The following is a 16,988-nucleotide window of genomic DNA, read 5'->3' as shown; positions in this document are numbered from 1 at the left end:
TCATTATGCTCATTTTTGAGGCACGGAACTTTTCTTTGGACTCAGTAGCCCCACAAATTATAAGGCTTAAGGAAGAAGTTGCTTATGACTCGTCACATATTGTTGGCGGGGCACAAATATTTCTGTATGTTGTTATTACATCTCCATATGCGTGAGCATGTGAATGAACACAAGTTTACGAATCTATGACGTCATAGGGTTATGTGTGGGTCTGACTAAATCACATACGATCTAAAGGCCATTCAGAGTCTAAATTTATATTTTACCATTTGTAACTACACGCTGGACCTAAATCTCATGTTTATATATCACCATTACCATCAAATACACACTGTATTCTGATCGTTTCTACTTTTGAAACTTATTGCCACTTACATCCTTTCTTCCTAGATACATGACAAACATATTTGGAGTCAGCTGGCGCTTCCGTCGATCTGTCCGGGATGATGGTCTTTGTAGAAAGAATGAAAGATACGTATAGGCCTTTAAGTCTTCAAGGTTGGTTGGAGGGCGCACTTCAACCCCAGTCGTGCCATTAAACCTCATTGGCACTAAAACCTGATAAGGAAGCAAAATTAAATAGCTATAAATTATATGATCAGGAAGAAAATGTGGATGCGGATTTTACTGAACGTAACCTCTTGCGCCAGACTTGCCTTCACCACCTCAGATAGGACACAAAAGTACACAGCTCACATAGTACACAAAAATTCTGAGGCTAGTGAACAAATTGTATTACATAAAGGGTTTTGTGTAAGAAAAAAGCCCTCAATTTAATACAGACCTAAACACAACTCAAACAGTTATATCAAGAATTCTTGCCAAAAGCCGTATTTCAGCAGTTTTTAGAAACACTGTAGAGACTAGACTTGGATGTCATGTACGGTGGGTATGGCGCACTATAGATTATTTTGGAGAAGGTCATGTGATGCTCCAGCTCGAAAACAAAACTAGCCAAAAATGATTAACAAATCAAAGCAACTAAAATTAGATATATAGACTTGTGTTGGCAGGGTGAAGTATTTCTGGCACAGTTCTGCATAATACAGGGTTTGGGACAATGTCAGTATTGTTGCACAGACTCACAAGCCAAGCAGTGTATCCCAAAGCCAAGATACAAACACCCCTCTCTCTCTGAGGATAAAGAGCATGTGCTGAGTTAATTGAATGCACAACCAACCTTATTTGCAGCATCCCGTGCCTGCTGAATGAGCTCCCTTACTCGGCTCACACTCTCGGAGATATTTGCTAATGGCATCAAACTGTTAATGCGATTTATTGCATCAAACAAATCGGGGAGACTTCCTGTCAGATTTTTCACTGAGAGTTAAAAAGAAACAAGATAAAATAAAAGCAAGGACATTAATCACAAACAACAATTATAGAGTTTGTACTTATATTAACCAGTTTATAGGTGCAGCATAATACCTAAAACACATTTAAATCCTAAAACATGTTGCATCATAATCTGGCTATATGTATAGCAGGAAATTAGGTATGATCATTACTTACCTAAATCACTAATTCTTCTTTTACAACTTAGGGCAATAAGATGAAGTAAAGGAATTTCATAATCATATTGTTTTAATGTCATGCTTTTATTTTGTATGTACAAGACATAAGGGTTGGGATATCAGAGGACAAAGGGATTTCTCACTACTAAGATAGCTTCTACTGGAGCCAAAGTAGATTTGTCCATCTTTTGAAGGAAACACATATTCCTTCCCTCTGTAGCAGTAAATCATTGGAAAATAGAAGGGCATATAGTACTGAGCTGGAAAGGTGCACCATATGAGTCAATTTATCATTAATAATGCACCTCTTTCCTCTCCTAATTGGCTCAGAAAAGGGAAAAACGATAAACTCATGCATCACACTAAGCATTTTAGTTTTAAATTGTATGTAGGAAATAGCTGAGACTGAGTGAAAAGGTGTAGTTGTTTTGCAATAAAAGGCAGATATGACACAGTTTAGCTGTGGTAAACTCATTGCAACATATATAAAATACCATGCAGTGTGGCACCTGATTAAAGGCAGTACTGCATGGCTTTTCATCCTACAAAACAGAAAACATTGCTTACCAGATTTGCTTGCCTCTTCCAACTTCTCATTGTAATCTGCAATCTGTGTTGTCCCAATTGTACTACTTATATTCTTAACAGCATCTTTAATGGGATCTAATTCATCCTCAACATCTTGAGTGATAGCGTTTGCATTTTCTACCAACTCATTGGCACTGGTGATCGTTTTTTCAATATCATCTAAAAAATATATAATGATAAAACAATTTAATCTTAGGCAGGCCCAGGCAGCAGAATGGGTTTAGAAGCAATGGGGACATAGCTCTTAAAATCTCCTGTTCACCAATCCCTATGCTCTGAACCCAACAAGATAAGACTTTGCGTGTGCATATGAAGGTGGGAGGCAGAAGGGGGGAAAGGGGGGCAACAGACTAGGGGTGCCCTATGTATATATTTGCCCCTGATCTTAGATAATAAATTGGGGAAATATTACTTTAGTTTGACCCTTGGGTTTATTGACAGTATTTGTTATCTGCTACAGACAGTACACATGTAGTGAACAAAGTAAAAAGCAGGCCAAAGCAACAGAGCAGGATATTGTGGTTGAGCAGCTCTCAGCGGGATAATTACATGTTACAGGTCCTTGGTATTGGCCAAACTGTTTCTTACCTCTCTTTATGCCATTGATGCTGTTTTCAACAGAAGCAAGTTCCCCAGGCAGTTTGTCTTTCTTTTCTTTTGCTTCCACTAATCTGTCTTTTATGTCTTCAAGTTCTGGGTTTAGATCTAAGTTCAAGAAATGCACATACATAATGAACTCTCATTGTATACAGATGAGCAAATGTGGGCAGGCTTGAGGTCTGTTCTATGTTTGTCCTCTACTATTACTGATACTGCTCCATTTGCCTTCACCTCCTAGTCCTAAGCCTTAATGCTTAGGAACTAATTGATAGGATGGATCTGAGAGAAGACACACACCTTTGTAGAAGAAAACCCCAGTAACAGGACTGAAAAGGCAACCAAAATCACAACAAAAGTTAGGATTGTCTGTCTTTGAAGATTCTCATCTATCTAGGTGATATTAATGATATACAGTATCTAGTAGAATTAAGGTTTATTAAGGTTCAAGTTGTGTTTTCCATGGACATTTGAGTTTTTTGGTCAAAACTCATGTTTTTGGGTTAAAAAAATAGAATTTTTCTATTATTTTTTTTTTTTTTATAAAACTCCAATTTTTCAAGATTAATATACCCAGGCCCTGGAAATAGCTTGAATACAAAAAAAAACACCATCTAAAACCTGTCGAGGTCATGTAGGTGTCAATGAAAACGTTTCACTACTCATCCGAGTGGCTTCTTCAGTTCTTCAGTATTGTCTGATTTGTATTACCCCTAGTGTCCTTCTACCCATGTTACTTAGATTTTACTGGCACCCCAATAAAGGAGATAAAGTGTGCTCTGCTCAATACAGTAATATAGTAGAATATCTATTTTTCCATTTAGTGTTTTATATGCCACACTTGTTTGTGCAACAGATACATTTATTGTCATATTATAAAATATTAATTAGCTGCAAAAGTATTCAAAGTATATCCCAATACCTTGTAATGATTTTTGAGTTCCCTTGGCTTGAGCCAACAGGGCTTCTGAGTCAGCCTTTGATTGTTTGGCTTTTCCGGGTAAATCTTCTTTTTCCACTTTCTAAGAATAGCAAGATTGTTAGATAAAATACATCATTAATGAAACTGGCCATACACTGTCTGACCAATCAGACCCACAAGCCACACACAGGGATGGGTAAACTGCAATGATCAGGACATGTAACCAGGCATATTAGATTACTATGGAAGTGCATAACCATCTTGTTGAGGTGTGGGTGATGATACCACACATGTGTAGGGACCCCAACAGTGTAGATATAACTTTCTAAATCATTTTACAGTGAAATGCCCCAACATTGTAGAAAGGTATAGGGGCCCAGTAATCCTGTTGGAACAGTGTGACAAGCAAGGACACAGCCCAGCATTGTGCAACAGGCATATCCATACATGGATTCACCTTTGTGACACAATTATTGACACAAGCATTGGTGAAAGCAACCTCAGCTAAACACTGCATTAATGGGATTAGTTCTGAAGGTGCAGTGAAAACTAACATTCACACTGATCGTACATACATACACTGCCTCTGTTCTAATTTGTACAGGTATGGGATCTGATATCCGGAAACCCATTATCCAGAAAGCTCCGAATTACAGAATCTCCCATAGTCTCCATTTTATCCAAATTTTTAAAAATGATTTCCTTTTTCTCTGTAATAATAAACCAGTAGCTTGTACTTGATCCAAACTAAGATATAATTAATCCTTAGTGGAAGCAAAACCAGCCCATTGGGTTTACTTATTTACATGATTTTCTAGTAGACTTAAGGTATGAAGATCAAATTAAGGAAAGATCAGTTAACCGGAAAACCCCAGGTCCCGAGCATTCTGGATAACAGGTCCCATACCTGTATATTTAAATGAACCTCTTAATCCTGTGCCAGAATCTTATACTGTATTTACCTTGATGGAGAAACCCAAATAATATGCTAATCTGCATTTAAACTTACTCCCAGAGCAGAATCTGCTGCATCTTTTGCTTTGTTTGCAGCCTCATCAGCCTCTTTCACTGCATTGATGATACTATCATAAGCATTTGCAGCATCCATAGCGCAGCGCACCAGATCCTCACTGCTAACATTTCTCTTGATTCTGCACAAGGAAATCAGACATAGGTTAAAGTAACACTTTTTAACGGCATTGTCATAGAATTAGCAACAGGGGGTGAGCTATAGCTGTACTGGCAATGCAAAAATTACCTTTACTCCTATAAAAGTATCACAGAAATGGTTAGCTGCCTAGAAACAGTATAATTGCTAAATGCTGGAGCAAAATATATACATTTTCAGGCAGCAGCTACTGGAAGTCTGATAGATAGGGGCAAGTTTATACAATTTGTGCCTTTCAGTTTTTTCGGGTTTTTTTGGTGTCTGGGGTAATTTTTGAGTTGTTGATTGAACTTAAGGTAAATACTCCCCTCTGCAGGATACAGTTTTATTAGCTGCCTAAGGCATCTCAATTTTGCATTCATATCGGAATATTTCACAGTCCCATGTTGTACACTAGAATATTGTATCGAGCCATAAAAGGTTTTACTTTATGGAAAAATGTGAAAAAAGTAACTCAAGTAAAGTAAAGATGGTACTCACTCAGTCAGCTGATTGGCCAGATCCTGCAATGACTGCGCATGCTTTTCAGCCATAATGACCAATGGCTCCTTACTGGCTGCCTTTGAAAGAATGTTCACTTTCTCACTGAGCTCCTGTTTGGCTCCATCCAGCTGGGCAGCAAGCTTCTCATATTCCTGTCAAGAAACATAGTGTCAAAACTTCTACTATTGACTCATCATTGTATACCCCGAAAAAGATTTAATAAAGCAATTACACAGTAACTGACAAATTCAAATGATATTTTACCTTCTTAGCCAAACACTGAGAAATCGTGCCATTTGGGTCAAAGTCATGACTGAACTGGAGTTTTAGAATTGTTCAGCCCTAGGGCCAATTATATATCAACACATAATGGCCTATCTACAGATTTCAGCAATAGTTCTTATTAACAGCCTGATATGCCCCCGATTGAAACAGATTTTTCACCTTGCCCAGTCAATACCTGAATAGGCCCCAATCACATCGACTGCAGAGACCAACATTTTGGTCCAATGTCTGGCTGAGACATTGCTGATTTGGTCAATAGAAGCAGAAAAAGTAAGCAGCTAAACAAGTCAAAAGAAAGACAAAGTTGGCTCCAGGTCTATTAAAATTATTCAGACACTACAGAAGTTATCTACAGAATGGTTGACTTTAAATGTGCGCCATTATAGGATGTCACATTTTTCTAGAAGCCAGTTTGTCAAATATCTGCCCTACTAGAGCTGCTTTGGTCAGATGTAAGTAAATGATTGTGAAAGGGAACGAAAGATAAGTTAGAAAGCTAAGTGCACAAAATCATAGAAAGGTGCTGCTAAGAAGTGAGTGAAAGTCTAATGTTCTCTGCTGAAACACTAATGTAGAGTCATGGGCAAACAGCTACATACAATCCAAACATCACAATGTGAAATGCCAAGCTCATGGTGTAATGGTATAAACATGACTTCTACTGGACACTTTATAGAATTGTTTCCCAGAAGTGATGAATCTTGATTCACCATCTGTGAGTTTAAAGTCGGAGTCTGGGTTTGGTGGATTCCAGAAGAATATCACCTTTCTCAATGCCTAATGTTGACTCTAGTGTTGATAGAGAGGATAATGGCAACCACATTTTTGTGGTATGGGCTTGGCCCTTGGTTCTGATTAAATAAAAATGTAATGATAAAGGATACACATATCAAGGTCTGTACAGACTTTGTTTGCTGACATGAGAATGGAAGAATTTGACTGGCCTGTACAGGACCCTGCCCTCAACCCAACTGAGCACATGAATGAATGAAATTAAACCAAAACTGCAATCCAGGTTAGATTATCAGCACCAAACCACACAAATGCTTTTGTGGGTGAATGAAAGACAATGTCACCGGCCATGTTCTAACAACAAGAGCAGAGGCTGGTATAGAAGCAAAGGGAAGAACAACTTCACATTAATACCCTTGACTTTGAATTGAGATCTGTGATTTGTAATGACATACTGTATAGGGGGTTATTTATTAAAATCTGAATTAATCTCGTATTTTATTTAAAAAAAACACCAAATTAATCGGACTGTGGAAATACTCGATAAAAAGTTGTTTTTGAGCTGTTGCTCGAAAACACAAAAAAAGTCAGATTTTCAGTCCAAACTCCCCGAAGAACCCGATAACTTCAATTTGGGATAGGTGCCTCTCCCATTGACTTATACAGGACTTCTACAGGTCTGAGATGGTGGATTTTCGGATTTGGGCTTTTTGCAGCATCGGGGTATAATAAATCTTGAAAATTTTGAATTTTTTTTCCACTAAAAATTTGAGTTTTCTAGTGAAAAAAAACAAAAATTGTTTGAGATTTTACCATTTGGACTTTAATATATAACCCCCATAATGTAGCAACCAATTATCAGGTGGCATTCAAAAGTCTGCTGTTAGAAAACAAATATGTGATTTACTTAAAATAACTTTACCCAGAATCTCACAAACACTATTAAAAAACACTTTTACAAAGTAGAAGTAGCAAGTTTTACAATATTGTCAAAAAGTATTCTCAAAAAGTATGATGAAAGTACAATACTTAATTAGGAATCGTTTGGGAAACCTTGCAAGCATACCTCTTTACTCTTCTGCAGCAGGCTTAGCATACTGTTAGTCTGTCCCATGCTGGTCTCAGCTGCATTCAGGCGACTTGTTGCCTCTTTCTGCTGCCTGGTAAGATCTTTAACCTTGTTCTACAACCAAAATGAAAAGCTTTTTAAATTTCATACAATATGAAGCTTTTCTCTTAGTAAATTATCCAAATACCTAACATGTATGTAGTACATGCTGGCAATATTAATCCTTACATGGAAACATTTGGGGAAATGACATTATACAAACTTACAGCCCTCCTACTGTGGTTAAACTATGATCCCAATTTTACTTTAATTTGTTCTGAGGGTTTACATTTGCGTTACCGCTCTGGAACACTGAATGCAACAATTTTTTGGTTCAAAAATTCTTTATTTTTCCTAAATTTTAATATGTAAAAAATGATGGATTTGGTGCATCTTAATGTAAATGCCTTGCTTGTTGGCAGATCGCTATAATTCACAAGACTGCTTTCATATAATTACCTTTATGTCCTGTAAAACTGCTGCATTGTCTGTGTTTATGTTGTTTGCCTGCTTGATTTGCCCATTGGCCTCATTTAACACAGCACGGAGGTCATTCAGTTTGGCTTCATAGTCACTGATAGATGTGGTGATATCTCTGATCAGGTTCTTATTTTGATCTTGGTGCTTCTGAAACTGATTCTTTACACGATTCAGTACTAAAGTGGAAAAAATGCATTAGAGCAGCAGAGAAGTACAATTTGAACAAACACAGCACTCAACTTTGCTGCCTGGGATTCACTAATCTTTATACCTTTAACTCTCTCCACCACAGCTAACCAGACAGGGGCCCATTCACTAAGCTCGAGTGAAGGATTCGAATGAAAAAAATTCGAATTTCGAAGTATTTTTTGGGTACTTCGACCATCGAATTGGTTAAATTCGTTCGAATTCGAACGAAATCGAACGAATCGAAGTAAAAATCGTTCGACTATTCGACCATTCGATAGTCGAAGTACTTTCCCTTTAAAAAAAACTTCGACCCCCTACTTCGGCAGATAAAACCTACCGAAGTCAATGTTAGCCTATGGGGAAGGTCCCCATAGGTTTGCTAACCTTTTTTTGATCGAAGGATTTTCCTTCGATCGTTGGATTAAAATCGTTCGAATCGTTCGATTCAAAGGATTTAATCGTTCGATCGAACAAAAAATCCTTCGATCGATCGATCGCAGGATTAGCGCTAAATCCTTCGACTTCGATATTCGAAGTCGAAGGATTTCAATTCGAGGGTCGAATTTCGAAGTATTTTTAACTTCGAAATTCGACCCTTAATGAATCTGCCCCCTAGTGTAATTTTAGAGGTTATTTTCTACTTCAAATACTTTCACAATTTTTTACATTATTTATTTAAAAAACAAATATAAAAAACATATTCGAATACCTTGAATTTGTGAATTTATAAGCTCAAAAAAAACTTGAAAACTCAAATTGAATCAGCAGTTTTTCAGCCTCGAACAACTCCGTTCGACATATATGTAACCTCGCAAACTTTTTGAATGCTGAGATTCTAATTTTCGAATTTTTTTAAGCTTAATAGCAGGTGGAGTTAAAGCATATTGGAATTACAGTATATGAAACAAATTCAAAGACATGCAAATAGTGATAGCCAGATAAAAGGATTCATCCACTTACAGGCTTTAGCTTCTTCTTTCTCATTGGTTGCTTCTCTTTTCTGGTAGCTAAAGTTTCGTTTTCGCATTTCATTTAACATTCGCTGAGCTTCTGCCATATTTTTGCCGAGATCCCCAGAAGCTGTGCCCCCTTCAACACTTGCAATATCTTTAATAAGGACTTAATACGGGAAAAAAATACCATAATCAGTTCCATACATTAAAAAAAAGTAAATGGCTTAAGTTTTTTGCAGTGTGTGGGTGGAGTATCTCAGCTTGTATGACAAGTATACATTCATTATATAATATGTATCTGTAGAAACAAAAGAAAAGGATTTGGAACCATCTTTACAGATTTCTGAATCCAGAATGAAGCTTAATATGAAAGTAAGAAAAATGCTTTGTCAACTGGTGAAACTATACATTGTTATAGCTCTATAGGGAAAGCTGAATATGCAGGACCTTTGTAAAAATCACAAGATAAAAGCACAACATAACATACTTTTAATGTTCTTGAGCAGAAGATCTATTGTGAGGAGCAGATGACTACTATTGCGGAAGGTTTCCTCGGCACTCAGTGCAATTGTTTCATACTTCTTAGCATTCATTTTAGCCTGAGGACAGAATAGCAGATATCACGTGTTATGAATTGAGCTCTGCTCACTGAAATTACTCCTGGCTCTTTTCTCAAGGCTTACCTTTTCAAGCAGAGCACTAATCTCTTGTTTCAGGTTATTGGTGTCTGTGTCCATCTTGTCCACTTTAAGACGTTGACTTGCAAGTTTACTGCTGTAGCTGTCATGTTGACGCTATAATTCAAATCAAAAATGGTCACAGAAAGATGGTTATCCAGTCCATAGCGCTAACCTCAACCTTTTTTTTGTTCTTGTTGCTGGACCTACTGGAGGTGGTTCTATGTGTGGATTAAACTACCAACTTTTCTGCATTCCTATATTAACTACAGCCTGATGGGTGCATGTCAGCTGAGACAGGTTTGCCATCCCTAAAATTGAGCACTGCAGTTAAATTTCTGTATGCACAAATTTACATATTTAAAGCATGTGGGTTTCTAGCTGCCCCAGGCTACCCACCACGGTGGATCTGATAAAATTCTGTAATCCAGCAATAACTTTTTGCTACCTGTGTACCAAGTATAGGACCTTTTTTCCAGTATGCTCTGGACCTGGGGTTTTTCCATATTTTGGATAAACATACCTTAAAAGAACAGTAACACCAAATTGTATTAATGTTTAATTCCCCCCAAAACAGCTATAATAAGTAAGGCTTACTTCCCCTTGGATTTTTTTAAATTTTCAGCTTGAATTTGACTTTTAAAGTACCCCATAGGATAAAGGTAAAAAGGCAATGGCAGCTTGATTTCCTGAATTCCATGCTCTGAACCAGAAGTCAGCTCTGTTCTGATGACCTAAAGCACTTAAGCTTTTTTTTCAGCATCTGAAGTTAAAATATTTGCTCACATCATTACCCTGAAAGTTGTCCGAAGGAACAGAAACATAAATTTAAGCTGCAGACACTGAAAAAAGCTTAGGTGTTTTAGGTTATCGGTAATTCAGAGGAATTCAAGCTGCCGTTGTCTTTTCACCTTTCTCCTATGGAGCGCTTTGCATGTCAAATTCAAGCAAAAGATTTTAAAAAATCCAAGGGGAAGTAAGCCTTACCTATAATTATATCTATTTTAGGGGGAAATGAGTATTAACAAAATTTGGTTACTGGTCCTTTAAGTCTACTAAAATATGATTTAAACATTAATAAAACCCAATAGGATTGTTTTACCTCCAATAAGGATTAATTATATCTTACTTAGGGTCATGTTCAAGGTACTGTTTTATTATAATAGAGAAAAAGGAAATAATTTTTTATGAATGTTAATTATTTCATTAAAATAAAGTCTGTGGGAGATGGCCTTCCCATCTGGATATCAGGTTTCTGGATAACAGATCCTATACCTGTAAAAACAGGAAACTATGAAACAAAATTCACATTCATATCTCCTGCCTTTGGTGAAAATATGTGCAGTTCAACAAGTTTTTACTTGTATAATATATACTGTACCTTGCACACTCTTGCCATAGGAAAAGGATCCCTCCCAACTTAAACAATTTGCTCTAATTACCTTCACTTCCCTGATCCGTGCTTCCAAAGCTGTGAGCTGCTGCAGCGCTAGGTTGCTTGCATTTAAGTTCTGGAACTGGAACTTAATAAGGTTGAGTTCATCGGCGACTCTGGACAGATCCATCAAAAGGGAAGTAACACAACCATCACAAGCTGAAATGAATATGAATGCAGTCGTTTAACAACTCAAATAGACTAATGAAGAAACAGAGCCGAAAGAATATGTTTTAGATGAAGTAACGATGAACAAATACACTCTACTTCTACTCATGATTAATAGAGAATGAATAACTGCATTCAGAGGGTGCTGACAGCTTTAGGGGTGGATCTGTGAAAGAATACATTTCTTCTGTCACTAGTGAATAACATTTCAGGTTGTCAGAATATTCCCTCTATTTATGTATGTTCCCTAATAACAGGAGATTTATCAATTGTCAGAACAAAAATCCTCTATTTTCACATATAATCTCCAGGGGTGCTTCGCCAATGAGGCGAGTTGAGGCTGTCGCCTCAGGTGGCAGCGCCCCACTAGGTACCAGGGGCAGCAAAAATGCTGCTCCTGGTACTTTAAGAGCGTATTTTCAGGGGAGGGGGGGCAGCAGCAACTGCTGCTGCCTCAGGCGGCGGAGGGGCCAGGATCGCCCCTGATAATCTCTAGTGAAAAATATCATTTTGCTAGTAAGTTTTTTCCCTGTGTAACAAGAAATATTTGCAGGATTGTTTCATAGACTTGCATGATGATAAACTCCTCACAATACTACTTTTCTCCTTGCCCAGGGGACAAGATGATTTTCAACTGCTCAAAGCTGATGAGGAAATAGTTTGATAAAGGGAGTCACATTGGTATATTTGTTTCAGTTCTTGAGAAGTATTGACATGTCTCAAATTGTTGAAAAAAAGTATTATAAATGTCGAAAAAGCACGAAAAAACAGAAAAACTGTGATAAATATGCCCCTTTGGGAAAGTTGAGAAGCTCAGTTAAAATTGTTCAGATCTTTAACCCACGACTAGGAAAGAATGATAAATATTGGAAAATTTCAAGACGATTCCACTTAAATGTTGAAAAAATGGTACAAGAAAGGATATTTTCCCAACCATTAATACATATGCCTCTAACTTGTATCCATCTACCAGATTGCAAGAGGCTCACCATGACTGGCTTAGAATATACCACCTCTTCCATGAACTCAGATGATTTCGTTTCTTGCATCTTTCCAGTATCATAAACTTGAAACATAATCATATCACTTGGAAATGATATCAACTTGGTCATTGGCCTCTATAAAATGTGCAATACTAAAACTGATTAGATGGATTTATTGACTCCATGACCAACAGTCCGTTCTTCCCTAAAGCCAGACCTGTGAGCAATACTGATAAATATGCAATACTTACAATCATCATTCTCGTCAATATCTGTATCTTTTGGGTCCTCATCATAGCATTCTGCATGAAAACAATGAGCATGAAATATAAATAAACAGTTCTGATGATAATTAGTATTTCTACTGCAAATGTTTATACATCTTCATAGACGTTTGAAAAGCTTATGCCCTGTGTGCCTTTTTAGTATGCAGGTTGGATCGTACTATAAGAAGAAAGCCATGAAAAGCAATGACAATTAACTTTGCAATGACACATGATTTCAAATAAATATATGAAGGTATCTCTTAAGGCAGTGATGCCCAACCAGTGGCTTGTGAGCAATATGTTTCTCACCAGCCCCTTGGATGTTGCTCCCAGTGGCCTCAAAGCAGGTTCTTATTTTTTAATTCTTGATTTGGAGGTAAGTTTTGGTTGCATAAAAACCTGGTGTACAGCCCAACAGAGCCTCCTATAGCCTGCCAATCATCACAGGGGCTTCTAAATGGCCAGTCACAATACATATTTTGTCCCACACAGGAACTTTTTTCATGCTTCCCAGTTCTTTTTAAATCAGAATGTTGCTCACTGGTAGAAAAGGTTGTGAACCCTCGTCTTAAGGATAAATCAAATTGATCATTTTTATCCAAATGCATAAACCTTTGCAAGTGATTATGTTGCTGCTGTGCTTTGCTTTCTACAAAGAACAGTACAGCTTTCTACACTTTATGCCAGCATATTCTAGACGAAAATGTAAGTGGTATCTGTCCGAAAGCTAAATCTTGGCTATCCAACAGCAAATCTAAAGTATAATAGCATCCCACTGAGATATTGTGGTGAGACCTAAGTTGCTGTTATTTCAAAATGATGTAAGAGAGAGACTGCCATACAGATGTTACAAAAAATGAACTAAGCATATACTGTAGATGTTAAAGGAATTGTTCAGTGTAAAATAAAAACTGGATAAATAGACAGGCTGTGAAAAATAAAAAATGTTTCTAATATAGTTAGTTAGCCAAAAATGTAATGTATAAAGGCTTATGTGCTTAAAGAAAGCTGATGAATAATATTCTCTCTCACCTCCAGTCAAAGGGTCGCAGCTTCTCAGCTGACCATTATTCCCGCAGTTGCAGGGCTGACAGCTACTTCCAAACTTTAATGGATTTCCATAATACCCTGGTGCACATCTGCAATACAACAGAAATAACATGGTTTTTACTAAACAGAAACTGAGGCCAGAATAAACCACTTAATCCACTGTGTTGTTATTTCTAAATATCATATTGAAAAAGTTAAGATATTAAGTTATTTATTAAAGGTCGAGTTGTGTTTTTCAAGGGTAATTTCACAAAAAAACCTTGAATTTTTTGGGGAAAAAAACATGAATTTTTCGTGATCTATTATGCCCCAAAGCTGTTAAAAGCCCGAATCCAAAAATAATCCAGCTTCTCCTTCTCATGTAGAAGTAGAGGCCCCTTTAACCATTTGAAGATGTTTTTTGATTTTTGGGTTTTTATGTGCTGGTTTGTGCTCGAAAACTCAATAAATTTGAGGTATTTTTAGCCTATAACTTGATAAATTCAATTGCATTCCATCAAGCTTTTTACATTCAGTTTTTTTTTTCATTAAAAAGCAAACATTCAAGTTGTGAGTTTATTCGAGACAGACCTTGTAAACCTTGCAAACTTGACCTTTGATAAATAAATTGTTGCAGAAATGTTTTTATTACAACATATAATCATTATTATTATTATTATTAGCACATACAAGTAAATCTATAACATATTCTGCTGTTCTGCAATAAGGGTATACATCAAAAATACAAATGACTAACTGTATTGCTACTAATTGATCTAGAGGATAAGAGCTCAATAGAACTTACAATGTAATTCTTAGACATGTATTTTAAAAAGCTTTCATACAGTTTGGGAACTACTGTATATTGTTAAATGTCTTCTTTTCTTGTGCAACCTTACAGCTAATGCCTGTTGGAAAGGACAGATGATCACCTCCAGAAGCTCCCAATCAGCCAAATGGAAATTGCCGGGCAGTGCAGCTACTAACTAGTGAGCATTTTCAAGCCAAAAAAATAAATAAATAAACACCTGCATTCCGTAGTTCTTCCTGTGCTGGTGAATGGGAGCCATAGATAACGATCAATATTTATAGGGAATCAGCAAACATGCTTTTCTGAAACTGCTGGCCAGATATATAATATCAAATGTCCTAATCTCATTTGTTGTATACTAAATATTCTTTCAGCTCCTGGTTCTCACCTTTCACAGCTCACCCCAGCATAGCCTGGCTTGCACATACATCTCATGTTCCTGCCGGTTCCAACACATCCTGTTGCAAAGCTGGAAAGTAAGAAAAATGCAAGACTGAGCAAAGCACATAAGGACAACCAGCTTACACTTTCACTACAAAGCTTTTAGGGAAAAACTGCTTTGGGTTCCAGTGAAAGCTTTGCCTGTATTTGTGCTAACCCTATCCACAGCAAGAAATAGCTCAGTGGGCACCAGACAAAATTCTTAGATCCATCCCCAAATCACTCATATGCCAATTGCTTTCAAACATTGGTGCACTTGAGTGATTGTTGGCAGGAGACGGGACAGCTTTTGAACCTTCTTCCTTTATCAGCCCTCGGCTGCTGGAGTTATGATGGGAAATGTGCATCAACAACATCAACAGGGATATGGATTTCCCATAACTACAATCCAGTACAGGTATGGGACCTGTTATCCAGAATGATCAGGGCCTGAGGTTTTCTGGATAACAGATCTTTCCGTAATTTAGATCTTCATACCTTAAGTCTACTAGAAAATCATAATAACCCCAGTAGGGTGGTTTTGCTTCCAATAAGGATTAATTATATCTTAGTTTGGATAATGTACAAGCTACTGCTTTGTGATTACAGAGAAAAGGGAAATCATTTTTAAAAACTTGGATGATTTCGATAAAATGGAGTCTATGGGAGATGGCCTTTATGTAATTCAGAGCTTTCTGGATAATGGGTTTCTGCTTAACGGACCCTATACCAGTATTATACTCTGCAGCCATGCACCAAAAGGGCTCTGTAAAATAAAGTTCCAGTTATCCAGTGAATAATAATACCTGTTAGATGGTACCGAAAGAGGACATGGGCACAGGCGGCAGTTTCCTAGTGTTGAATTCCCAGTATAGCCTTCTTTACAGAATTCACAATGGTCACCTGCTGTGTTATGCTGACAGTTCTGCAAAAGAGAGTATACAAATTGCTTGGGAACAGTGAGGAGTGGCGTGCCTTTTTCACTCTATGTACATAAGGTTTCTTACTCTTTTTATATGGAACCCAGATTAAAGGTGGCCAAACATATAATAATGTGCTTTATTGGTGGATCTTTGTCTGACCCATGGTCAAACTGGGATAATCTGAATGGTAGGGGGTTTAGGTCAAATATCAAATCATAAAATAAGCCCATGCTATGTGGTCTACTTTGTGCCACAAGGAAAGGGGCTCTCAGGCTTACTAACTGACAGTTTAATCTAAAGAGCAAGAGTTATCAAATACTGAATAGAAAAATCCAGCATTTGAATATGTTTCTCTTTATTGATACACACACCAGACTGAACATTTTTCAGAAAGGGGTTTTAACATACTGAAATATTTATTGAAGGAAATGCAGTAGGTGTCCATTTGTTGGAATTTATGATCCAAAAAACCTTAAAGGACTGGCTTGCCATTAAATTAAGTTTTAGTATATTATAGAATGGCTAATTCTAAGCATTTTTTCAATTTGCCTTAATTTTTTCTTTTCTTGAATTATTTGCCTTCTTCTTCTGACTCTTTCCAGCTTTCAAATGGGGGTCACTGACCCCAACTAAAAAACAAATACTCTGTAAGGCTACAAATGTATTGTTATTGCTACTTTTTATTACTCATCTTTCTATTCAGGTCCTCTCGTATTCATATTCCAGTCTCTTATTCAAATCAGTGCATAGTTTCTGGTGTAATTTGGAGCCTAGAAACCAGATTGGTGAAATGCAAACTGCAGAGCTGCTGAATAAAAAGCTAAATAACTGAAAAAAACTACAAATATTACAAAGTCTTATAATATCACTCTCTACATTATACTAAAAGTTAATTTAAAGGTGAACAACCCCTTTAATGTAACATTCTCAGAAAAGCAGCAAAATCCATTCCCCAAAGTGACTGCTTCGAGGAAGGATTCTTGCCTGATTCGTTGCTTATCTGTCAGTGCAATGCCTTATAAGTGGGTTACCTATCCCTGCATAACCTTACTTATGGCATAACAATTAGGCTTTTAAATGTTGAAATGTGTTAATGCAGTATTTATGCAAATTGAGGTTACATCCATTATCAGGCAAAGACCATGTCTCACAGCTGTTACTTCTCACGCCAAATGAAACAATGCATATTATATTGCCTGCCTGTCTGTTATGGGATAGTTTCATGCCGATAAGAGTGGTTATTTTCCAGACCACATG

General features: G+C 37.1%; 1 protein-coding gene across 1 annotated transcript in view; it reads right to left on the bottom strand.

The window, feature by feature from the left end:
- lama3.L (laminin subunit alpha 3 L homeolog) overlaps window positions 1-16,988 on the bottom strand; it is a 153,387-nt gene that overhangs the window by 18,503 nt on the left and 117,896 nt on the right. The window contains exons 42-58 of the mRNA XM_041566398.1: window positions 15,615-15,733; window positions 14,777-14,857; window positions 13,581-13,687; window positions 12,534-12,584; window positions 11,139-11,290; window positions 9,703-9,813; window positions 9,507-9,618; window positions 9,027-9,185; window positions 7,857-8,053; window positions 7,356-7,472; window positions 5,270-5,424; window positions 4,631-4,772; window positions 3,622-3,721; window positions 2,691-2,807; window positions 2,082-2,261; window positions 1,181-1,320; window positions 376-558 (exon numbers count right to left, since the gene is read on the bottom strand). Coding sequence (XP_041422332.1) covers window positions 376-558; window positions 1,181-1,320; window positions 2,082-2,261; window positions 2,691-2,807; window positions 3,622-3,721; window positions 4,631-4,772; window positions 5,270-5,424; window positions 7,356-7,472; window positions 7,857-8,053; window positions 9,027-9,185; window positions 9,507-9,618; window positions 9,703-9,813; window positions 11,139-11,290; window positions 12,534-12,584; window positions 13,581-13,687; window positions 14,777-14,857; window positions 15,615-15,733 — 2,223 coding nt within the window. The remainder of the gene's footprint in view (window positions 1-375; window positions 559-1,180; window positions 1,321-2,081; window positions 2,262-2,690; window positions 2,808-3,621; window positions 3,722-4,630; window positions 4,773-5,269; window positions 5,425-7,355; window positions 7,473-7,856; window positions 8,054-9,026; window positions 9,186-9,506; window positions 9,619-9,702; window positions 9,814-11,138; window positions 11,291-12,533; window positions 12,585-13,580; window positions 13,688-14,776; window positions 14,858-15,614; window positions 15,734-16,988) is intronic.

Source organism: Xenopus laevis, chromosome 6L (genome assembly GCF_017654675.1).
Source record: "Xenopus laevis strain J_2021 chromosome 6L, Xenopus_laevis_v10.1, whole genome shotgun sequence".
NCBI lineage: Eukaryota > Metazoa > Chordata > Amphibia > Anura > Pipidae > Xenopus > Xenopus laevis.
This window is presented reverse-complemented; position numbering and strand designations above follow the sequence as displayed.